We start from the raw sequence: 26144 nt of genomic DNA, 5'->3' as shown, positions 1-26144 counted from the left end.
TTTTTATTCTTTAGGATATTCAACAAAGCTCAATTTGTAGTGGAGCAGTACTTTTTCAAACTTCGACAAACACAAGGAAATGAAACGAGTCATTTTATTGGAAAAACTTTTAATGATGCCTGTAATGAATTATAATGCAATAATTTTTTCGATTTAAGTTTCAACTATGTTCTTTCCTTTCATTAGAATCAATTTGCATTTTTTTTAATTAATAAGTAAAGAACAACATTGAAACTTAAGGCAAACATAATCTTTGTTTTTGAATTACTTGAAAAGGAAAAAAAATTAACAAAGCTTCATATTCAACGAACTCTCCATAAAAAATTTCTTTTGAATAAAGAATCTTCCAAAATTTATTGTTCCCATTTGTTAGGGTTTCGGTCAAGAGATCATAGAATTTGAAAGAAAGAAATTCTAAAAGCAGTCTGTGTGAACTGAGTTGAAAATTATTCCTTAGTACTAAAAGAAAGACTTGAAAGGGGGGAAATGAAAGAAAAGAATGAATTATTCTTAGGAAAAGAAGTCAGAATATTCCAGATTGACAGAATGAATATTATTTAAAAAAAAGTAATATGCATCATTATGAGACTTCAATGATTAAAAAATATGTAAAAGCATTTTTTTGTGTTATTTCTCCAGAGCGGCTTTAAGAAATTATTCTCAACTGAATAATAAATTGATTTCATTACATGTAAGAAGCGCAAATTAAGTACTTTAGTAGTTTTACGGACAATAGGCTTATTAGATACTAAATTAAAAAAACTTATTGTTTTTAAAAACTTATTTCCTACCAACTGAAGGAGAAAAGTTGAAACATAAGAGGAAGAAAATTTTTTGTTTTACTTATTATGTAAAATATGTCTTTAAAACTTTCTCAAATAAACTGATTTGTGATATTTCACTTTACTGAAAACGCAAAACGGATCCTAAGAAAACTATTTTCAGACACTTCCTGGTAACGAACTCAATAGTAACCCGGCTCAATAGTAACCGAAAGCCTAAAAATGGAATTTTGATACCAATAGTTACATAAAAAAGAATTGCATCTTATTGCTGATTTTAAATATACAAGTTTCATAAAGTTTAGTCTTTCCCATCAAAAGTTACGAGCCTGAGAAAATTTGCCTTATTTTAGAAAACAAGGGGAAACACCCCTTAAAAGTCATTGAATCATAAGGAAAGTTACACCATCGTATTCAGCATATCAGAGAACCCACACTAGAAGTTTCAAGCTCCTCTCTACAAAACTGTGGAATTTTGTATTTTTTGCCAGAAGCCCGATCACGGGTACGCGTTTATTTGTTTTTTGTTTTGTTTTTTCTTTTTCCCAGGGATGATCGTATCAACCTAGTGGTCCTAGAATCTTGCAAGAGGGCACATTCTGACGGAAATTAAAATTTCTAGTGCCCTTTTTGGTACTACTTGGCACTTTTTGGGAGGCACCTAGGCCCCTTCCCACGCTCATTTTTTCCCCAAGTTACCGGATCAAAATTCTGAGATAACCATTTTATTCACCATAGTCGAAAAACTAATAGCTATGTCTTTGGGGCGACTTACTCCCCCGAGGTCCCCGTGGGAGGAGCTGCAAGTTACAAACTTTGACCGATCTTCAAACAGTTCGTGGTGACGAACTGTAGTAAGGAGCAACCCGGCTCAATAGTAAACAAAACTCTAAAAAACGGAATTTTGATGCTAAAAGATACATCAAAAGAATCAAATTGTCATGCTGATTTTAAATATATAAGTTTCATAAAATTTAGTCTTTGTCATCAAAACTTAAGAGCCTGAGAAAATTTGCCTTATTTTGGAAAATAGGGGAAAACACCCCCTAAAGGTCATAGAATCTTAGTGAAAATCACACCATCGCATTCAACGTATCAGATAATCCTGTTGCTATCTATAAAAATGTGGGATATCACATTTTTTGCCAGATGACAGATCACAGGTGCGTGTTTATTTGTTTTTTGTTGTTATTTTTCCCCAGGGATTATCATATCGACCAAGGGTTCCTAGAATGTCGCAAGAGGGCTCATTTTAACGGAAATGAGAAGTTCTAGTGCCCTTTTAAAGTGAACAAAAAATTAGAGGGCATCTACACCCCCTCCCACGCTTTTTTCCCAAAGTCAACGGATCAAAATTTTGAGATAGCCATTTTGTTCCACATGGTCGAAAACCAAAATAACTATGTCTTTGGGGATGACTTACTACCCCACAGTCCCTGGGGGAGGGGCTGCAAGTTACAAATTTTAACCAGTGTTTACATACATTAATGCTTATTGGGAAGTGTACAGACGTTTTCAGTTTTTTTTTTATTTTGGGGTGGGGTTGAGAGGAGGGGCTATGTGGGAGGATCTTTCCTTGGAGGAATATGTCATGAAGGAAGAGAAATTCAATAAAAAGGGCGCGGAATTTTCTAGCATTACTATAAAAAAAACAATGAAAAAATAAACAGGAAAAAGTTTTTTCAATTGAAAGTAAGGAGTAGCATTAAAACTTAAAACGAACAGAGATTATTACGAATATAAGGGTTCTAAAAATACTTTAGCATAAAGAGCGAGGTATTTAGGAGGAGATAAATACCTTGCTCTTTATGCTAAAGTATTTTTAGTGATTTCAACTATTTATTTTACGGCCTTTCTGATTCAGGGATCATTCTTAAAAAATTGGGACAAAACTTAAGATTGAATGTAAAGAGCGAGGTATTAACGAGGAGACAAACCCCCTCATATACATAATAAAAATATAAGAATATAAAAGTTTCTTACGTAAGTTAATTCTTAAGTTATGTATATTTTTTACTAATAAAAACATTCGTTAAAATTTAAAAGTTCTAGTTGCCTTTCTAAGTAAACAAAATATTGGAGGGCAGCTAGGCCTCCTTCCCCACCTCTTATTTCTCAAAATCGTCTGATCAAAACTAAGAGAAAGCCATTTAGCCAAAAAAGAATTAATATGCAAATTTCATTTTAATAATTTATGTGCAGAGAGCCAAAATCAAACATGCATTAATTCAAAAACGTTTAGAAATTAAATTAAAAAAAACTAGTTTTTCAACTGAAAGTAAGGAGCGACATTAAGACTTAAAACGAACAGAAATTACGCCGTATATGAAATGGGTTGTCCCCTCCGCAATACATCGCTCTTTACGCTAAAGTTTGACTGTTTGCCACAATTCGACTTTTTAAAACAATTAAAAACTTTAGGAGGAGGTGAATCCCTCATATCCATAATAATTTCAATTCGTTTTGTTTTAATGCTGCTCCTTACTTTCAGTTGAAAAAAGTTTTTCATATTGTTTGTTTTAAATAATGCTAGAAAATCCTGCACCTTCTTCAAAGAAATTCTCTTCTCCCATGACAATTATTTGACGGAAAGATCCTCCCACGTAGCACCCCCCTCAAACACCTCCCCAACCAAGAAAAAAATTCCCCTGAAAACGTCTGTACACCTTCCAATAACTATTACTATATGTAAACACTGGTCAAAGTTTGTAACTTGCAGCCCCTCCCCCGTGAACTGCGAGGGGGTAAGCCGTCCCCAAAGAACTACTTATTAGGTTTTTCGAATATGCTGAACAAAATGCCTGTCTTTTTTATGGATATGAAAACATAATTATTATGGATGAGGGATTCACCTCCTCCTAAATACCTGCTCTTTACGCTAAAGTATTTTTAGTAATTTCAACTATTTATTCTACGGCCTTTGTGATTCAGGAGTCATTCTTAAAGAATTCGGACAAAATTTAAGCTTTAGTGTAAAGAGCAAGGTATTAAAAAGGGGGGAAACCCCCTCATATACGTAATATAATTATACGAATATAGAAGTTCGTTACGTAAGTTGATTCGTAAGTTACGTATATTTTTTACTATTAAAAACGTTCGTAAGAAATTAAAACTTCTAGTTACATTTTTAAGTAACCAAAAGATTGAAGGGCAACTAGGCCTCCTCTGCCACGCCTTTTTTCTCAAAATTGTCCAATCAAACCTATGTGACAGCCATTTAGCCAAAACAATGAATACGCAAATTTCGTTTTAAGTATTCTTGCGCGGAGAGCCAAAATCAAAACAGGCATTAATACAAAAACGTTCAGAAATTAAATAAAAAAAGCAAGTTTTTTTTAACTGAAAGTAAGGAGCGACATTAAAACTTTAAACGAACAGAAGTTACTCCGTATATGAAAGGGGCTATTCCCTCCTCAACACCCCGCTCTTTACGCTAAAGTTTTTTACTCTTTTAAAAAGTAGATTTGGGAGAAATATTTAAACTTTAGTGTAAAGCCTGGGGCATTGAGGAGGGAACAGCCCCTTTCATATACGGAATAATTTCTGTTCGTTATTAAGTTTTAATGTCGCTCCTTACTTTCAGTTAAAAAAAAAACTTTTTTATTTAATTAATTCAGGAAAAACCAGCTATGTCTTTACTTTGAGGCGATATTCGTCTTTCCAAAGTTGGGCCATTCAAAAACAGCCATTTCTGGATGGAATTTGGAATTGGGGTGGAACTTTTGACTTAAATAACTCAAAAACAACTATTTAGGTAAAACTACAGAAAAATAGCTTTAAATTTAACGACATAAACATCAAACGTACAATCTGCAAATGAATGGGGGCTCCCATTCTGGCCCCATTGGAAATTTAATAAAATATCCTAATAAAACAGTTCGTGTTAACGAGTGAGTGACCAGCTCAACAGTAACCAAAACTTTAAAAACAGAATTTTTGTGCAAGTAGTTCCATCAAAAGAATCAGATTCTTATGCTGATTAAATAAAAAAAAAAAATATTTTTTTTAACTGAAAGTAAGGAGCAACAGTAAAACTTAAAACGAACAGAAATTACTCCGTATGTGAAATGGGTTGTCCCCTCCGCAATCCCTCGCTCTTTACGCTAAAGCTTTTAATTGTTTTAAAAGCAGAATTGCGGCAAAGAGTCAAACTTTAGCGTAAAGAGCGAGGGATTGCGGGGGGACAACCCATTTCATATACGGAGTAATTTCTGTTCGTTTTAAGTTTTAAATGTCACTCCTTACTTTCAGTTTAAAAAAAACTAGTTTTTTTTTATTTAATTTCTGAACGTTTTTGAATTAATGCATGTTGGATTTTGGCTCTCCGTACATAAATTATTAAAATGAAATTTGTATATTAATTCTTTTTTTGGCTAAATGGCTTTCTCTTAGTTTTGATCAGACAATTTTGAGAAATAAGGGGTGGGGAAGGAGGACTAGTTGCATTCCAATTATTCGGTTACTTAAAAAGGCAACTAGAACTTTTAATTTTTAACGAACGTTTTTATTAGTAAAAATATACGTAACTTAAGAATTAGTTTACGTAACAAACTTTTATATTCTTATATTTTTATTACGTATAGGAGAGGGTTTTGTACCTTCGTTAATACCTCGCTCGTTACAGTAAATCGTAAATTTTGTCCCAATTCTTTAAGAATGACCCCTGAATCCGAAAGGCCGTAGAATAAATAGTTGAAATTACTAAAAACACTCAAGCATAAAGAGTGAGGTATTTATCTCCTCCTAAATACCTCGCTCTTTATGCTAAAGTATTTTTAGAACCCCTCATATGCGTAATAATCTCTGTTCGTTTTAAGTTTCAGTGCTACTCCTTACTTTCAATTGAAAAAACTGATCATGTTTATTTTTTCATTGTTTTTTTATAGTAATGCTAGAAAATCTTTCGCCCTTTTCATTAAATTTTTCTTCCCCCATTACATATTCCTCCAAGGAAAGATCCTTCCACATAGCCCTCTCCCCTCAACCCCACCCCCCAAACGAAAAAAAATCCCCCTGAAACGTCTATACACTCCCCAATAACCATTACTATATGTAAACACTGGTCGAAGTTTGTAACTTGAAGCCCCTCCCCCAGGGATTGTGGGGGAGTAAGTCATTCCCCAAGACATAGTTATTATGGATTTCGACTACGCGAAACAAAATGGCTATCTCAAAATTTTGACTTTGGGAAAAAATGAGCGTGGGAGGGGGCCTAGATGCCCTCAAATTTTTTGGTCACTTAAAAAGGGAACTAAAACTTTTCATTTCCGTTAGAATAAGCCCTCTTGCAACATTCTAGGACCACCTGGTCGATACGCTAACTCCTGAAAAAAAAACAAAAAAACAAACAAACAAACAAATAAACACGCACCCGTGATTTGTCTTCTGGCAAAAAATACGAAATCCCACATTTTTGTAGGTAGGAACTTGAAATTTTTGCTTTAGGGTTCTCTGATACGCCAAATACGATTGTGTGATTTTCGTTAAGTTTATATTGCTTTTAGGGGGTGTTTCCCCCTATTTTCCAAAATAAGGCAAATTTTCTCAGACTCGTTACTTTTGATGACAAAGAATAAATTTGATGAAACTTATATATTTAGAATCAGCATAAAAATTCAATTCTTTTGATGTATTTTTAAACATAGAAATTCCTTTTTTTTGGAATTTCGTTTACTATTGAGCCGGGTCGCTCCTTACTACAATTCGTCACCACGAACTGTTTGATTTCAAATATATTTATCAAGTTTAGCCTTACCCATCAAAAGTTACAAGCCTGAGAAACTTTGCCCTATTTTCAAAAAAGAGCAAAATATCCCCTAAAAGTCATAGAATCTTAACGAAAATCACATATTCAGATTGAGCCTATCAGAAGACCCTACTATAGAGGTTGTAAGCTCCTATCTACAAAAATGTGGAATTTGAATTCTTTTTGCCAGTAGAAAAATCACGGACGTGTATTAATTTATTCGTTGTTTGTTGTTTTTTTCTTAAGGGTGATCGTATTGACCCAGTGGTCCTCAAATATCGTGAGAGGACTCATTCAAACGAAAATTAAAAGTCCTAGTGCCCTTTTTAAATGACCAAGAAATTGGAGGGAAGCTTGGCCCCCTCCCGCGCTTTTTTCCAAAGTGCCAGCGCAAAATTTTTAGACGGTCATTTGTTAAGTATACTCAAGAAATATAATATATATGTCTTTTAGGATGACCCAATCCCCCACAGTCCCCGGGGGAAAGGCTACAAGTAATGAGCTTTGCCCATTGTTTGCATATAGTATTGGTTATAAGGAAGTATACAGAAGTTTCTGGTTATGGTATGGGGGGTCAGGGAGGAAGGAATACGTGGGAGGGTTTATGTAGGAAGATTTTTTCATGGGAGAAGAGTACTTTTCCATGAAGGGGCGCTGGATTTCCCAGAATTGTTTAAAGAAGCGATAAGAAATTAAATAAAACGACAAGTTTTTTCAACTGAAAGTAAGGAGCAACGCAAAAACTTAAAATGAACAGAAATTATTACATATATGAGGTCGTCATTACCTCGTTCTTTACGCCAAAGTTTTTTAGTACTTTCAAAAGAACTATTTATTCTGATTAAACGACCTTTGTGATTTAGGGGTCATTCTTAAATATTGGAACAAAATTCAAACTTTAGCGTAGAGAACGATTTACTGACAAGGTGGAAAACCCTCTCATATACGTAATAATTTCTGTTCATTGCAAGTTTTAATGCTGCTCCTTACTTTCAGTTGAAACAAAATGTTTTTTGCTTTTTGTTATTCCTGACAAGGTCCAAGAAGTGGTCTTAGTTGGGGCCAGCCTGTCTTCATTCCTCCTGCTAAAATCTTGTGACATACGAGATTATATTTAGTTTGTTAACCCATTTTTATATATAATGGCTAGACAAAAATTTCATGTCCTGAATGCAGATTCAGAGTGTTTTCTAATTCAGTTAAATGTGGAGGTAGCAATTCTTCTTTTCACATAGGAGCTGCAAAGTGGGCTATTGGGCTGCAAGTGGGCTATTTGGACTGAAAGTTGGACGTGTCCAGACTGATCCTCTAAGGAGACCCATAGAATGCATGTAAACCCTTTAAAATAACATGTTTTATCTTCTACTTGCAATCCCGATCCCACTCTACGGATTCAAGAGCTAGGATGCTCAATATCAACAGGGAGATTAGACCAAATCTCCACTGACCCTGCTTTCCCAGGTTATAAATTAAACTACTCTAACTTCACCACAAAGTGGGGTTGTCCTCCACAGGAAGCGGTATTTCAGATACAGGGCAGCACTTCAATTCTTGTAGACCCTTTATTACCCTTAGCCACCTCAGTCACATCTCTCACCCCACTTCACGAGAAGTGTCAGCTCAGAGGGAGTTTTCCCTAATTTTTGCTGCATGTTATGCAACATGACAGACTGAAAGGGTCGACTTCCCTTTGTTAAGAACTGTGCTTCCCAAATCTAGTTAACCCTAGTCAAATTTGGAATTCTCAAACCAGAGACAGTTTTTGGCTTTTGGAATTAGAACACAAGCTTGAGAAATCATTGACCTATATTTCTGGAATTATTTCCACCACACTGCCCACAATGAACAATCTAGAAATCTCAAACCAGTTGAACATACCTAATGTGTCTGATAATCGACGTGACATCCTCCTCCCTTCCAACTCACCAAGAAGGATTCAAAGCATTGTAACGTCCCCTCAGCGGAAGTTAATAATTCAGCAGTAATTCATCCTGCCAAACAAAATTACACAGTCAAATTTCCTAAAGGGGATTAAAATACATTAAATCTATTTTAAGTAAGGTCATTTAAAAGGCTACCAAGCAGTCCTGTCAGAATCATAGGATTGACAAAATATCAATAGTTTATGAAGCAAAGGGACTCAAAACAAAATACGTTGCCACTAATGACAAAAAGTTTTTGAGCCCCGACCTTGCCAAAGTGACATTTCTTTAAGAGTTTGAAAAGAATCCCTAAGTAGTAATTGTAGATCTAGTCCTTGTGGTTTGTTGCATTTAAGTAAATTTTACCTATCATGAAAATGTGATAAGATCGAGAGCAATTTAATCATGTAGTAGCCTACAGTATTTTTACCGTTTTCGTTTTTTTCCAGTGGTCGTTGTTTTTGTTGTTCTAATGCTCATGGTAATTTCCCCCCGTTTTTTGTCTACCCCCAGCAAGAAAATCGCGCCAGTCTGTAAGATAAAAGATAAAAGCTGTAAGAATCACCTCTACCTCTTTACCCGTCCTTTTCTAGTCCATAATCTTCATGCAAAAGTCTTTTATCGAAGTTGTTCGAACACAGGTCTACAACTGAAAAACCCTTCCAATCGCAAAGTTTCCCTCTTATTTTTTATCAACTCCTGCCCTCTGCGCTTCGACAAGAGCTATCCTCCTCGTTTGGATATTATACCCGGTTTCCTAGAAACTCCAGTCCCGTCATTCTCTAAATTTGAAAACAAAAATAAATTTCCTTCTCACCATATATTATTCGCCCATACACAAATGGGTTATATACCCCGTATTTCCCACAAACTGTCTAACCTTCCTCTATAATCTTGCTTCCTAGAAGGACCCCCGTTCTCAACACTAAAAAGTTGGTTCTCCTCCCCCCTTTTCACGTTCCTTTTATTTTCATCTGGTTCCAACAATTGACAAAAAATTGTTGGTTTTATCAATCGTTTTACATTCCCGAACTTCTTTGTCCCCTTCTTTGTCCCGAACACCAGAAGTATTGATTTTTACGAATTGACTAAGGTAGAGGCCCACTCACAGATACACAAAATTAATATAATTGCCGTAATAAGGACCGATCTCATAGTCCTGACCTATTGAAAAGTAGAAACACTCCGAATTCGTAAAACTCAGTAAAAGAGAGGCGAAATTTTCTTATTTGTATGTAGTCATCTTTTCCCCAAATTAATTCATACCCCCCAAGTTCTTAGGATTATGATGAAATCGTTTGGGTATGACCCGACGTTTTACCACATTCTTTTAATTTGCTTGTGTTTTACTGTTTTAATTACTCCTCAAATCAAAACGCTGCACAAAGGCAACAATCCTACTAAAAATTAAATAAAAAAACAGGTTTTTTTAACTGAAAGTAAGGAGCGACATTAAAACTTAAAACGTACAGAAATTACTCTGTGTATGAAAGGGGCTGCTCCTCCCTCAACGTCCCGCTCTTTACGCTAAAGTTTCACTTTTTCTCTCAATTCTACTTTATTAAACAGTAAATAACTTTAGCTTAAAGAGCAGGACGTTGAGGGTGGAGTGGCTCCTTTCATACACGGAATAATTTCTGTACATTTTAAGTTTTAATGTCGCTCCTTACTTTAAGTTAAAAAAAACTTGTTTTTTTATTTAATTTCTGAACGTTTTTGAATTAATGCATGTTTTTGTTTTGGCTCTCCGCAAATTAATAATTAAAACGAAATTTGTGTATTAATTTTTTTTCCCAAATGGCTTTCTCTTAATTTTGATCAGACGATTTTGAGAAAAAGGGTAGGAGAGGAGGCCTAGTTGCCCACCAATTTTTCGGTTACTTAAAAAGGCAACTAGAATTGTATTAATGTTTTTTCGAACGTTTTTATTATTAAAAAATATGCATAACTTACAAATTAACTTACGTAACGAATTTCTATATTCGTATATGTTTATTATGTATATGAGGGGGTTTACCCCCTTGTTAATACCTCACTCTTTATACTAAAGCTTTAATTTTGTCGCAATTCTTTAAGATTGACCCCTGAATCACAAAGGCTGTAGAATAAATAGTTGAAATTACTAAAAATAATTTAGCATAAAGAGCGAGCTATTTAGGAAGAGATGAACTCCCATATGCGTAATAATCTCTGTTCGTTTTAAGTTTTAATGCTGGTCATTACTTTCAGTTGAAAAAAACTTTTTCATATTTATTTTTTCATTGTTTTTTTTTTAAAAATAATGCTAGAAAATCCTGCGCCCCCTTCATGGAATTTCTCTTCTCCCATGACAAATATCTCCAAGGGAAGATCCTCCTACGTAGCCCCTCCCCTCTACCCCCTCCCCCAACCGAAAATCATCCTGAAAAGGTCTGTACACTTCCAATTTGTTTCCCAGAAAAAAGGTTTAAAAGGTGCTCAAGTGACAAACCCTTTATTAATCAAACAATAAAAACACTAATTAGAACCAAATTGAAGCTGTTTAAGAATGGTAAACTCGATCAAGCCAATATATTAAGAAAATCAATTAAAAGAGAAATTCGTAAATTGGCACGATCATACTACAAAAATAAGATCGAAGAATTGTTCACTAATAAGCCAAAAAACTGGTATTCCGAGGTTAAAAAGCTATGTGGCAGGAGTCTTGACCAGCTTAATTTCAACTTACCAGAGCCCCCTGATGTTACTGCAAATAATCTAAATAAATTTCTCGCTTCCATTGTCCAGAGCCTTCCAGCATTGCCAATCCAATTATCAACAGGAGCCCCATCCCCCTTTTTCCCGACTGTTTCCCCGTCTGAGATTGAAAGAAGAATTGATAAACTAAGAAAGACAAGTGTTTGTCCTTTGGATATCCCGTTTCCCCTTATCAGAGCCTTCGGTGACTTCCTGTCTAAGCCCTTGTCTGTCCTGTTTAACGAAATTACTAAGTCTGGGGAAATTCCAACAATTTGGAAACAGGGTTTTATTACCCCTTTGAAAAAGAAAAATGGAAAGTCTGGCTTTGATGGTGTTCGGCCTATTACGCTTACTCCTATTTTTTCAAAATTGTATGAAGGATTCCTTGCAGATTTGCTAAAGGAAAAAATCCTACCTCTTACTGACCTGAAACAATTTGGAAACCTAAAATCAACTTCTACTTCCCACTACCTCGTTTCTCTTATTGACCACATCGGGAAAATCCTCGAAAAACCTAATTCCTGGCTAAACTTAATTTCTATTGACCTTCAGAAAGCCTTTGACCTTGTTAACCACAATATTTTAATTGAGAAACTAGAAAGCGAGTTTAATATCGATCCCTTACTGGTAAAATTGGTTGCCTCATTTTTAACAAATACATCACAGGTGGTTAAATACCAGAACCATCACTCAAATCCTCTCCCTATCTACAATGGCATACCCCAAGGAACTCTCCTAGGCCCCCTCCTTTTTTCAGTCATGGTTAACAGCCTTGCGAAGGAAGTTCCTGACCGTTGGAAATTTGTTGATGACCTAACGATTGTTGAAAGTTGCTTCAGAAATTTAATAAGCGACCCTATGAGTATTCTCAATGAAATTGGAAGTGAGGCTTTGGACCTAGATATGACCGTAAACCCCTCTAAGTCCATGATAATGCCGATTTGTTTCCTCAAATCCTCGCCCTGTTTTCTTAATCTTATCCCTCCTGAAATTTATGCATCCTCGGTTAAATTACTTGGAGTCACAATTTCGTCAAATTTAGAGTGGGATATCCACGTTAAAGATATCATCCATAAAGCTAATGCGTCTATCGCCCTCCTTAAGCTCCTAAATAAATATAGCGTCCCCCCTTCTCACTCCTTAAGGTTGTACACGTCGTTTGTCCGTCCGCATCTTGAATATGCTTGTCCAGTTTGGCACCCTGGCATCTCCCGTGAAGAATCAGACAAAATTGAGTCAATACAAAAAAGAGCCTTGCGAATAATTTTCAAAGAAGGCAAGGTGCCTTACTCTCTGCTCCTAAAAAAAGCTAGTTTGGAAACCCTTGAGCGAAGGAGGTCGTCGTTTTGCCTCCGTTTTTCAAAAAATGCAATAACGAACCCTCGGACGGCAAGTGTTTTCCCCAAACGTCACTCACCATCCAGATTACGACAGCCTCGAGCTGTTTCTGAGCCCATCCCAGTTTTGTCCCCCATTCGTTGCGTTACCTCCAGATATAAAAAAAACTTTGTCCCCTTCATCACAGAAAAAATAAATAAAATAGCCAACTAGTTTCGCCTCCCCCCGTTTTTTTTTTTTTTCTCTTTCATGTGAGGTGCTTTAGGTCGTTGTTCGTTTGATTCGTTTGTTCCCACCGATTGTTTATATGTTCTCTTTTAAACCTTTTCAACGCTAATTTTATCTCACTCTTTTAGTTTTGTTTTACAACTTACCTTTTCAACTTTCTGACATATTGCCGTTTAATTTTTTCTTTTTTTTGACAAATGAATGGCTTTGCCTTTCTGATTTAGTTGTTTTTGACATTGTTTAACCAGTTTTTTAGTTGTTGTGCTATTTTTATGATGTGTTTTTATTTTTATGGTTTTATGACTCTGGAATGCGAATTCCAGAATGCGTCCCTCGGGGCTTGTGATAGTTATTTTTTGAAATTAAATATCTTATCTTATCTAAGAACATTAATCCCTCACATAGTTGAAATTTTAAATTAATACCCCCCCCCCTTTTTTTTTCTCACTCCACTCTTATCTTATAGTTTGAGTGTTTATTTTGCAATTGCAAACTTTGTAATTCTTGCTAGCTACATTTTTGTTTAAATTTGTTTTCCCTGTTTTAACTTTACGAGTTTTTATCGTTTGACTTTTTATTGATTGCAATTTATGATGTTGTACTGACGCTGAAGTGCGAATTCGGCCCTTTTGGGCTTGTGATAGTCGCTTTGTTGAAATAAATATTATCTTATCTTATCTTATCTCAATTAATCATTACTGTATGTAAACGCTGGTCAAAGTTTGTAACTTGCAGTCCCTCCCCTGGGGACTGTGGGGGAATAATTGAGTCCCAAAAGACATAGTTATCATGTTTTTCGACTATGCTGAACAAAATAGCTCTCTCAAAATTTTGGTCCGTTGACTTTGAGAAAAAAAGAGCGTGGGAGGGGGCCTAGGTGCCCTTCTATTTTTTGGTCACATAAAAAGGGCACTAAAACTTTTAATTTCTGTTAGAATGAGCCTTCTCACAACATTCTAGGACAACTTGGTCGATACGATCACCCCTTGGAAAAAAACAAACAAACAAATAAACACGCACCCGTGATCGGTCTTCTGGCAAAAAATGCGAAATTCCACATTTTTGTAGAGAGAAGCTTGAAACTTCTACATTAAGGTTTTCTGATACGCTTAATGTGATGGTGTTATTTTCGTTAAGATCGTATAGCTTTTAGGGGATGTTTCCCTCTATTTTCCAAAACAAGGCAAATATTCTCAGGCTCTTAAGTTTTGACGAGTATGATTAAATTTGATGAAACTTATATATTTAAAATCAGCATAAAAATCTGATTCTTTTGATACATCTATTGGTATCAAAATTCCGTTTTTTAGAGTTTTGTTTACTATTGATTCGGGCCGCTCCTTACTACAGTTCGTTACCACGATCGGTTTGAAAAAGATAGCAGTGCCAAATTTGTCCCCGTAAATTAGAAAACGCCGGTGTATTTGTAGCAAGTCATTCTAAAGATCTAAAAGAAAATTGTTTCTGCAATTCCCTTAATTTAAAACAGATATAAAAATACCAACAACCAATGGAAATTTTTCCTTTGATTTGATTTGCACGAATAAACACACGTTCGATCACACACCATTCCCTTTAACCCCTCTTGGAGGAAACTACCATTTCATTAATTAATGGAAACCTCTGTCCATTTTAATCCAATATTTTCTGTTTCTGAATTCTCTTATTGGTCAATTTCCAATTATTGTTTTTCTGATGTCGGATTACAAATGAAAATTGGCTGTCTCTCATGGGGGACAACAGCATTAATGAAAGAGTTTCGAACTTTCCTAATCTGATTCAAACAAAATACATAGGCTTCCTCCCTGAGAAAAGGGTAGAAACATGTTCTAAAAACACACTGCACATCACAAATCAACTGAAAAAATCAATTAGAATTAAGGTTAATCTACTAAAGCATTGTAAAACGTTCGAAATTAACTCAGTGCGTAAACATATTATAAGAAAAATATAGAAAGCCGTTACTTTTTATTATATTATAACTCAAGGATTTGCTCTCTACTAAGCAAAAAGAAAAAAAAATGGTATAATAGAATAAATAATTGAGGGAAAACCCGAAGTAATTGAATTCCATCTCTAAGAAAAGCCCTTAGATACAGCCAACGGTTTTAACAAATTCCTTGGATCCACAATAAAAGGCCCCCCTCCCCTCACTTGTAGACACTCCTTATAATTTGAACCCTCTCATTTTCCCCTTTATTTTGCCGTTATACGTGGAGACAAAAATTAAGAACAGAAAAACCTGCATCACTTGTCCGCTTGATATTCCGATCTGAAAACCTTTACTGAAAACCTTTACTGAAAATCTTTCAGCACCTTTGTCCTTATTTTGTCATGAATTACCTCTACCGCTAAACTCGTAAATTGCTGGAAATCAGGCTGTCCCGTGGAAAAGAAAGGTAAAAAACAAGATTTCATGGTGTCCACCCCTTAACACTTACTCATGTTTTCTCTAGCTTATTCGGAAGCTTTTTAGCTGGGTTGCTGGAAGTTAAATTAATCCCAAGTGTTGACCAGAGGCAATTTGGAAACTTATGCTCTACACTCACCACCCACTATTTTTTTCACCCTCATGGACAGAATATGTAAAAAGTTTAAAAACTTAATAACGGGCTCAATATTATAGCATTAGAATTACAACAAGATTTTGGTTTAATTAATCACAAAATATTGGTTGAAAAACTGTTCAATGAATTTCAAATTGGCCCTCTTTTAACTAGAATAATTCCGTTTTTCCTTTCTAATAAAACAAAAGTTGTCAATTACGTTTACATGTATTCTTGTCCACTTTCAATTCTCAATGCTTTGCCCCAGGGAACCCTCTAAGGCCCAAAGTTATATCTTGCAATGATAAATAATCTTTATGTAGATTTCTCGGATAGAGGGAATTTTGTCTTAGCGACATTTTTAAATAATTTAAGAAGTGGCCCAGCGGATATCCTGGAGAAAATATTAGATGAAGCTGTTACTAATAATATGACATGCATCCCTTCAATGGCAGCCATTTTAACAAGTAATTTCCTCATTACTCTCCCTTCGTTTTTCTGACCAATTCCTTTTGAAGAATCATATAGTACTATGAAATTATAAGTTGTTACCGTGTCCAGCAACTTAAAAAGGGATTGTTGTCTAATGATATTTTAAAACGCATAAATATCGTGTTTTCCCTATTTAAACTTCTTAAGAAATAAAATGTCTGAAATTGCATTGATTGAGATTTTTCCTTTCGTTTGTATACCCAATCCTTCAGTACACCTGTTCTGTGTGGCATCCGAGTAACTCCAAAGAATTGTTCAAAAAAAGAGGCAGTCTAAAAGAGCTGCCTAAAAACTGTTTTCAATTATGTCCTTTATTTCTCCATTTATCGCAGAGCCAATCGGGTCACCCTCAAGCAAAGGATAAGAAAATTTCCCTTGTGTTTCACCAAAGTCACCCTCCATAGCCTCCGGGCATATTATCTTTTCCCTTCAATTTCCGCCCTTTGACCTCGCCTTTCTCGCTCTACTTCAACTAAAATCCGCCCTCATACCATTGTAAAATTGTCTACTAAAAGATGTGATTATAATTAGTTTCACCCGTTTTTTTTTACCTTGCAATTGTAGGCTATATGTTTATTTTGCACATTTTAAGATTTTTTTTTACTTATTTTTGACTAAATTATATTTTGTAGATTTTAGTCACAAGCCTAAATTGTGCTTGTGTTTTTAAATAGCTTATTCAATTTAAATTCTAATAGTTTTAAGTTTTGCTTATATTTTTTTATAGTGTTTTTCTGACATTCTATTTAATTTTATCCCGACTTATGTTTGCTAGTTTTTTTTTCTTTTTTTACGTGTGCTTTTTGACTCTAATGTGTAAATTCAGCCCACTTGGATTTGTGGTACCGGTTTTCGGGATTTTTTATTTTTTATTTTACCTAAATTGGGGAAAAAACTGCTGAATTATGGCTAAAAATTGGAAAATGCAGAGGAGGGGGCACTGCAAATTGAACATCTATGTGAAACATTGGCTACCATACTCCTGAATTTAGGCCCTAAAAGAAATTCAAATCAAGCTTAATTACATAAAAATACAGTAACCGAAACTAGTATAAAAGAATAAATGAAATCTAAAACAACTAGAATTTAAAATGGATAATCGTGCATAACTTCAAAGTTACAGATGCAATTATGGAATACTGAATGAAACCTAAGACTGCCAAAATTAAAAAACCACGATCAAACAGTTCGTGGTAACGAACTGTAGTAAGGAGCGACCCGGCTCAAAAGTAACCAAAACTCTAAAAAAATGGAATTTTGACACCAATAGCTACATCAAAAAAATCGCAGTTTAATGCTGATTTCGAATATATAACTTTCATCAAGATTAGTCCGACCTATCAAAAGTTTACGAGCCTAAGAAAATTTGCCTCATTTTAGAAAATAGGAGAAAACACCCCTAAAAGTCATACAATCTTAACGACAATCACACCATCAGATTCAGCGTATCAGAGAACCTTATTGTAGAAGTTTCAAGCTCCTATCTACAAAAATGTGGAATTTCGCATTTTTTGCCAGAAGACAAATCACGGATGCGTGTTTATTTGTTTTTTTGTTTTTTTTGTTTGTTTTTTTCCAGGGGTGATCGTATCGACCCACTCGTCCTAGAACGTACCGGTAGGGCTCATTCTAACGGAAATTACAAGTTCTAGTGCCCTTATTAAGTGACCAAAAAAATTGGAGGGCACCTAGGCCCCCTCCCACGCTCATTTTCCCCCAAAAGTCACCGGATCAAAATTCTGAGATAGCCATTTTATTCACCATAGTCGAGAAAGTCGAAAGTGATTCAAGTGATTCAATCGAAAGTGAGTCGAAGTGATTCAAGGGTCATTCTTAAGGAATTGGGACAGAATGTAAGCTTTAATGTAAAGAGCGAGGTATCGACGAGGGGTGAACTCCCTCATATACGTAATAAAAATATACGAATATAGAAGTTCGTTACGTAAGTTAATTTGTAAATTACGTATATTTTTTACTAATGAAAATGTTCGTAAAACAATTAAAAGTTCTAGTTTCCTTTTTAAGTAATCAAAAAATTAGAGGGCAGCTAGGCTTCCTCCCTATCTCCTTTTTTCTCAAAATCTTCCGATTAAAACTTTGAGAAAGCCATTTAGCCAAAAAGAAAATTAATATGCAAATTTGTTTTAATTATTTATGTGCGGAGAGCCAAAATCAAAACATGCATGAATTAAAAAACGTCCAGAAATTAAATAAAAAAAACAAGTTCTTTCAAATGAAAGTAAGGAGCGACATTAAAACTTAAAACGAGCAGAAATTACTCCGTATATGAAAGGGGCTTTTCTTCCTCAACGCCCCGCTCTTTACGCTAAAGTTTTTTCCTTTTTAAAAAAGTAGAGCTAAGAGAAAGAGTCAAACTTTAGCGTACAGAGGGAGGCGTTGAGGAAGAAAATCCCCTTTCATATACGGAGTAATTTCTGATCGTTTTAAGTTTTAATGTCGCTCCTTACTTTCATTTGAAAAAACTTGTTTTTTTTATTTAATATTTGGAAAGAGCCAACATCTAAATATTTACCGGCTATTTTGAATTTCTAAATCGCTATTTTTTTAAACTGGCTTTATTTGACATTATCTTTTAACTGTAAATGAGATATAGGCACAAAAGTCGTAAAATCCCAAGCTCCTGTTACGGGAGAACAGAGCGCTCTTGCAAGGGTACAAATTAGCACATTCAGAAAAAACATTAAAAGGCATGGAAATGTGTAGGGTGCCGGCTTTCTAGAAAGAGATATGCTAAGTAAAAAGAGAGGCGTGAGGAAAGGCAAAAGAGACAACGGGCCCAGCACATCATTACGCTCGTAACTATAGCCTGACACTACCTTGTTACGCTTACTACGCTCGCTATAGTCGGCAGCTTGTCCCATGTGTAAAGTTTTAACGCATGTGTAAATGGAATATTGAGTGAAACCTAAGACTACCAAAAATCAAAAGTATTGATCAATTCAAGCTGAAAACGAATAGGTATTACCACAAATAATAGTTGAGCTGCCATCCTCCTGATTCCAAAATAGCATTTGTACCACCAGAAAACTGCCAATGCTTCAAGAATTTTATTTACCTCAGGTCTATTCAGAAAATCAAGAAATCCAACTTTCAATGTTCTCTATTGCCGTGTATGTAGTTAGAAAGAAGCAAAAGCTTTATGGTTTTCATGTGTTTTATATGTTAAATTTGTTTTAATATGTTTTATGTACTTCACAAATTATATGTAAATACGACTGTAATAAAGCTTACTTCAGTCAAGTTGACGCAGTTGAGGGAGAACATTGAGACCTGATAGTGGTGCAACTAACTAAAACGAACTGTTTATTGGAATTAAGGCTACTCCCAATGGAAACTTCCTGTACCAGCCTTTCTAATTTTGAGCTATTATTGGAAAAACACTTTCCAGTTTAAATGTTTGGACAACGCCCAAGCTCGTTTTTATACCTGGTTTTAAAACTGAATAACGTAAGGAGCAACATTAATAATTAAAACGATCAGCAATTATTACACATAAGAGGGATTCGCCCCCTAGTCAATACCACGCTCTGTGCGCTAAGTTCGAATTTTGTTCAAAATCTTTCAAAATGACCCCTGAATCACAAAGGCGGTTTAATTAGAATAAATATCTCTTTTTAAAGGACTAAAAAACTTTAGCGTAAAGAGCGGGGTATTGACTAGGGGGCGAGCCCCCTCATATACGTAATAATTTATGTTCGTTTTAAATTTCAGTGTTGCTCTTTACTTTCAGTTGAAAAAACTTGTTTTTTTCCAGCACCCAATTCATAGAAATATCCCTCATCCATGAAAATTCCCTCCATGGAAAGTTCCCCCATGTAGTCCCTTATTCCCGACCCCTCCCCACCAAACACCTCCTCTACCAAAATATCCCCCCTGAGAACGTCTGTATACTTCCCAAACACCACTACTGTATTTAAACAATGAACAAAGTTCATAACTTGCAGCCCTTCCTCCGGGGACTGAGGGGCATTAAGTGATCCTCAAAGATATAGTTATTAGACTTTTCAACTATGCTGACCAGCATGGCTATTTCAAAATTTTGATCGAGTGACTCTGAGAAAAAATGAGCGTGGGAGGGAGGCTAGTTGTTCTCCTTTTTTGTCTTTAAAAAAGGCACTAGAACTTTTAATTTCCGCTCGACTGTGTTGTGGTTTTGTAGTAATTACTGCTACAAATAAAAATAATAACTCACCACAGCAACAAACCGCCTGAGGCCGACACAGCAAAGCATACTGCTCCAACCCAATTTATTCAAGGCCTCCCTCTTTACAACCTCCCAGGAAGTTTCCATTTCCTTTAAATCTTTATTTAGGACATCCTCCCAGCCCAGACGAGGACGAACCACTTTCCGGTTAGCCAAGACGGATGGCCAAAATGGACACTCTTCGGCAATCTGTCATCCTTCATCCGCAGAGCGTGGCCTAGCCATTTCAACCTTTCTTTCATTAAAGCCCTTGAAAGCGGGATTGAACCACACTTTTTGTACAGCCTACGGCTTGAAATACGGTCCGTCAGCCGGTACCAAGAACAATCCGTAGGCAATTTATCTGAAAAACATCTAGTAAATTTTCATCTGCTTTTCGGAGCGCCCATGATTCAGAGCCATATTTGACCACCGTCATCACTGTAGCTTCTAATATTCTAATCTTGGTTTACATACTTATCTTCCTATTCTTCAAAACCTTTTTTAACTATGAAAAAAAAACCTTTAGCAATGGCTATTCTATTTTCAACATCTTCACTGTGCCCACCGTCTTTACTAATAATACTGCCAAGGTAAGTGAAACTGCTCCCTGATCAATCATTTCTATACCCAACGTCACCTTTTTGTCTTCACTTATTCCTAGTTTTAAAGACTTAGTCTTCTTACCATTAATTTTTAAACCTATTCTAGCACACTGAACTCGCAAAACATCTAAAAATTCATTCATTTTGCTTACACTTTCATCCAATATGCCTAAATCATCAGCACAATCTAAGTCAAGGAGAGATTTCCCTCCCATTTGATTCCATGGTCTCCATTTGTCTTTCCTGTGCTCCTAAAAACAAAATCCATCAAAATGATCCATATATAGGGGGAGAGAACACAACCCTACTTCAATCCTGATTTATTATTAAATAAAAAAAAACAAGTTTTTTTAACTGAAAGTAAGGAGCGACATTAAAACTTAAAACGCACAGAAATTACTTCGTATATGAAAGAGGCTGCTTCCTCATCAACGCCCCGCTCTTTACGCTAAAGTTTGACTCTTTCTCTCAATTCTTCTTTTTAAAAGAGTAAAAAACTTTAGCGTAAAGAGCGGGGCGTTGATGAGGAAGCAGCCTCTTTCATATACGAAGTAATTTCTGTGCGTTTTAAGTTTTAATGTCGCTCCTTACTTTCAGTTAAAAAAACTTGTTTTTTTTATTTAATTTCTGAACATTTTTGAATCAATGCATGTTTTGATTTTGGCTCTCCGCAGAGGAATAATCAAAACGAAATTTGCATATTTTTTTTTTGGCTCAATGGCTTTCTCATAATTTTGATCGAATGATTTTGAGAAAAAAAGAGCGGGGGACGAAGCCTAGTTGCCCTCCGATTTTTTGGTTAATTAAAAAGGCAACTAGAACTTTAAATTTTTTACGAATCTTTTTAAAGGGTAAAAGATTTACGTAACTTGTAAATTAGCTTACGTAAAGAACTTTTGTATTCTCATGTTTTTATTACATATATGAGGGGATTCGCCCCATCGTCAGTACCTCGCTCTTTACACTAAAGCTTAAATTGTATCCAGATTCATTAAGAATGACCCCCTGAATCACAAAAGCCGTAGAATAAGTAGTTGAAATTACTGAAAATACTTTAGCGTAAACAGCGAGGTATTAGAAGGATGTGAGCCCCTCATATGGGTAATAATTTCTGTTTGTTTTAAGTTTTATTGCTGTTCCTTACTTCCAGCTGAAAAAGCTTTTTCACTTTTATTTTTTAATTGTTTTTTTTAAATAATGCTAGTAAATCCTGCTCTCCCTTCATGGAAATTTTCTTCTCCCATTACAAATTCTCGAAGGAAAGTTCCCCCAGCATATCCCCCTCTTCTCAACCCCTCCCCCAAACCAAAAAAATCCTCCTGAAAACGCCTGTATACTTCCCAATAACCATTACTATATGTAAGCACAGGTCAAAGTTTATAACTTGTTGCCCCTCCCACGGGGACTGTGGGGGAGTAAGTCGTCCCCAAAGACATAGTTATAAGGTTTTTCGACTACGTTGAATAAAATGGCTATCTCAGAATTTTGATCCGTTGACTTTGGGAAAATAATTAGCGTGGGAGAGGGCCCAGGTGCCCTCCAATTTTTTTGGTCACTTAAAAAGGGCACTAGAACTTTTCATTTCCGTTAGAATGAGCCCTCTTGCAACATTCTAGGACAACTGGGTCGATACGATCATCCCTGGGAAAAAAAAAAAAAAAAAAAAAAAACAAATAAACACGCATCCGTGATCTGCCTTTTGGCAAAAAATGCAAAATTCCACATTTTTGTAGATAGGAGCTCGAAACTTCTACAGTAGGGTTCTCTGATACGCTGAATCTGATGGTGTGATTTTCGTTAAGATTCTATGACTTTTAGGGGGCGTTTCTCCCTATTTTCTAAAATAACGTAAATTTTCTCAGGCTCGTAACTTTTGATGGGTAAGACTAAACTTGATGAAACTTATATATTTGAAACCAGCATTAAAATGCGATTCTTTTGATGTAGCTATTGGTATCAAAATTCCATTTTTTAGAGTTTTGGTTACTATTGAGCCGGGTCGCTCCTTACTACAGTTCGTTACCACGAACTGTTTGAAAAAAACCAGTCCCTAAGCTCATTTCCCATCTTAACCGCAGTAGTATTATTCTTGTACATACCACAAATCACTTTAATGTATTTGTTTGGTATACCATATAAGGTAAGACCTTTGCTAAATTTCTTCGATCAATAGAATCGAACGCTTACTCATAATATAGAAAATTGAGTACCAAAGCAGTTTTACAGCGAAGGAACTTATCAATTATCAACCTAAGAGTGAAAATTTGGTCGACACATCCACACGTTCTTCTCTTTTCCGACACGGCAAGTTCTTCTCTTAAAACTTTGTCTATTTCCAATATCCGAAAGCCTGCACCTTAGCACGGCAACTTTAATAAAAACATCAATCATATGGGAGTGGTTTTTTTTTTTTTTTACAATAAAATGTTTGATAGAGAGATGAGATACTTTTTTTCCTATGCGACTTAAATTCATTAGTAATAGAAGTTTCGGTACTTGTATGATATACCCCCTGCATCTCAAGTTGTTCATCTTTGTGTGTGTGTATGTGTGTGTGTGTGTGTGTGTGTGTGTGTGTGTGTGTGTGTGTGTGTGTGTGTGTGTGTGTGTGTGTGTGTGTGTGTGTGTGTGTGTGTGTGTGTGTGTGTGTGTGTGTGTGTGTGTGTGTGTGTGTGTGTGTGTGTGTGTGTGTGTGTGTGTGTGTAATAAAAGGCGGAAATTTTCTATTCTAATTTTCCTCCCATATTCACATTGGGTACAGTACACTAAAAAAGCACTTCGAAATATTCATAAGAAAAAAGAATCACGTCCTAAGGTCAGTGCAACCAATTAACGAAAGTAATGGGGTCAAGAGTTTTTTCGTTTTTTTAAATGAGGATTAAAAATCAATACTCAAAACCGAAGAGAAGGGGGAGTATCTTTAAAGAAAGGAACAAAATTTAGTTTCCTAAAATATGTGGACAATTTCCCCATATCCCCTATCCTTTTCCAAACTAGTTGTTCCGGCTAAAATTCACCCTTGGTGCGTTATTACCTTTGCATCGTTAATTGAAATATTTTTGCTACTTATTCATTTTATAAATTTTTTTTTTAGAATTAGCCTTTTTTTTCTGAATTTCCATCAGAAAAGGTGTATATACCATTGCAGCTTAAACTCATAAGTGCAAAAAAGACAGACCAAGCTTCTACAAGCGAGATAAAGAAGTTTTTACTTGTAATTTACTCACACAAGATTCTCAAACAATCCTGAGATGTCTCTAACTTCTCTGAAGACACTAAATCTAGAATCTTCACTAAATCTTCTCTAAATCTAGTCTCCAGGAGAAGTGATGCTGGTTCAACAATATCTTTACTGAGTGCGTACAAATGTATATGACAATTGGTATAAAACAGCATTAGAAAATCTGACAAGAACAAAATGATTGACTCCTTGCGTGGCTTGCAATATTTATACTTGAAGCTATCTAGGTATATACTAGAATCATGAAATTTCGTTAAAATAAGCATCAAGCTTCTCTAACGTCACCAGATATATTCGATTTATATCTTAAATTTTTAATTTAAATCAAGCAACGTTTTTTTTTAGGAATATGCAAGTGCTACCTGAGGGCTAAAGTCTACTCCCATCTTTTTTATTCTTGATGATATTTTTTTTTCGTAGGTTTTTTTATTTTGTCTTTAAATAATAAATTTTATTTTTAGCTTCTCGAAGCTTAATAATTTTGATCTTGAAAAAAAGTTAGAAATAAGCTTCTTGTTTTATTATGGTTACAGCAATAGCATACTATTTTCTATTTCCAGTATGAGTTATTTCTATTTTATGATTTTTTAATATTTTCTATTTCCAGTATACTATTTTCCAGTATGAGTGCAACCTAGTACGCAGCGAATTATTACAGACAGTAATCAATTTTTATAAAAGTGTTTTGACAAAGAAATTGTCTAATGAACAACAATTATTTAAGGCTGATTTAAGGATTGTAAGCCTTATTTTAAGTATTTCAGTATAAAAGTTTATTGCGAAAATGTATTTATGGGATTTCTAAAAAAAAAAGATAAAATCCCTTGAATATGGAGTTACATCGAAAAGAAAAGTCTACCATTAAATTCATAATATTCGACATCAAACAGTTCATGGTAGAGAACTATCAATAAGGAATAACCTACGTCAATAGTAACCTAAACTCTACAAAAATCAATGGTGATATGCATTAATACTTAAAATAATTAACTTTGATTCTGAATTCAAGTATCGAAAAATTACCTGGCTTTCATAAAAGAGGGAAACGCCCCAAAAAAGCAAAATAATCGTGATGAAAACCACACTATTCATTTCGACATATCAGTGAACTCTATTGTAAAAGTTTTGCAATAGGTCACGGTAAAGAACGGTCCCTTATGGGTTTTATCTCTTTTCTTTTTCCCCAGGGATGAACATGTCAAACCTATTATTCAAGAAAATCCAGAGACGGCTCATTTAAAAAGAAATTAAAAGCTATCGTGCCCTTTTGAAGCATCAAAAAAGATTGGCAAAATGATGTTTCCTGTCATTTTTGGTCACCAAACTACAAATTTGCCCCAAAGACGGTAAAGTGGCTAATATTTGAGGCAGAGGCGCCATTTGGGCCAAATCTTGGCGTGGACATGGGGCATTTGACAGAACTTGAGACTTTTATTATGAATGTAGCCTTCTTTCAAAGTTTACAATGATTAACAGCAAATAGCGTAATTACCCCAAGGGTCGTCATGTAATTACGCTCTTTGGCTAATAGGCGTGCAGTTAGTTCAAATCATTTGAACAGAATGGATTATGTTGGACATAATGGATAATTATGGCCGGAAAAGGGCCCTTTGTGGTGGAAGCTTGGGCCCCCTGGAAAATCTGGGTGGGCATTTGCCCCCCCCCCAAATGGTGTCTCTGATTTGAGGGTAAAGTGGATACAATTCAGAGGTAGATAATTAATTTAAAAGTATTTAAAGACTTATGTTAAGCTTCTTGTTTTCAGAAGAAGTAATACTGCAAAGCGGTGAAGCAAACAGTCCGTCATAACTGAAACCGTTCAATAGTAACCAAAACTCTAAACAACAGAGTTTCGATACCAATAAATATATAAAAAGAATCGGTTTATTACCTATTCCAAATATATAAATTACATAAAGCTTAGTGTTACCCATAAAAAGCAAAGAGCCTGAGAAAATTCGCTGGATTTTCGAAAAAGGGGGAAACACCCCCTAAAAGTCAGAAAAGCTTAATGAAAATCACACAATCAGATTCAAAGAACCCTACTGTAGAGATTTCAAGCTCTTATCGGCAAAAATTATACGGTAATAATAAAATGATACGGTAATAATAGACATTAAAATCCAAACGAGCTAGAGATGAGAAAGTACCAATACAAAGCAGGTAAAATGGGACTTGGACATTAGCAAGGAGTCCAGCTAGAGTATTAATATATAAAATATTATTAGCATTCGACGAGTCTCTTTTGTAATATCACTTCTTTGAAGTTGTGCCTACCAGATTAAGGCTAGCTTGATTGTCAAAAAGGGTAATTACTAGTGG

The 26144-nt window shown here is 35.3% G+C and overlaps 1 protein-coding gene across 5 annotated transcripts in view; it reads right to left on the bottom strand.

The window, feature by feature from the left end:
• LOC136040091 (uncharacterized) overlaps nucleotides 1–23902 on the bottom strand; it is a 113611-nt gene extending 89709 nt beyond the window's left edge. For 2 of the 5 annotated variants that reach the window (XM_065724173.1, XM_065724176.1), the window contains exon 1: nucleotides 18759–18995. Coding sequence is in view for 1 of the 5 variants with exons in the window: in XM_065724176.1 (XP_065580248.1) it covers nucleotides 18759–18782 (24 nt within the window). In the remaining 4 variants the exon portion in view is untranslated. Of the gene's footprint in view, nucleotides 1–8406; nucleotides 8520–18758; nucleotides 18996–19024; nucleotides 19224–23808 lie in introns of those variants that run through there. The other 3 variants (XM_065724175.1, XM_065724174.1, XM_065724172.1) reach the window with 3 other exon arrangements.
• Nucleotides 23903–26144: the final 2242 nt, after the last annotated feature.

This window comes from Artemia franciscana, chromosome 20 (genome assembly GCF_032884065.1).
Source record: "Artemia franciscana chromosome 20, ASM3288406v1, whole genome shotgun sequence".
Classification (NCBI taxonomy): Eukaryota; Metazoa; Arthropoda; class Branchiopoda; order Anostraca; family Artemiidae; genus Artemia; species Artemia franciscana.
Note: the sequence above shows the minus strand (reverse complement) of the source record. Positions and strands in the feature narration are given on the sequence as shown.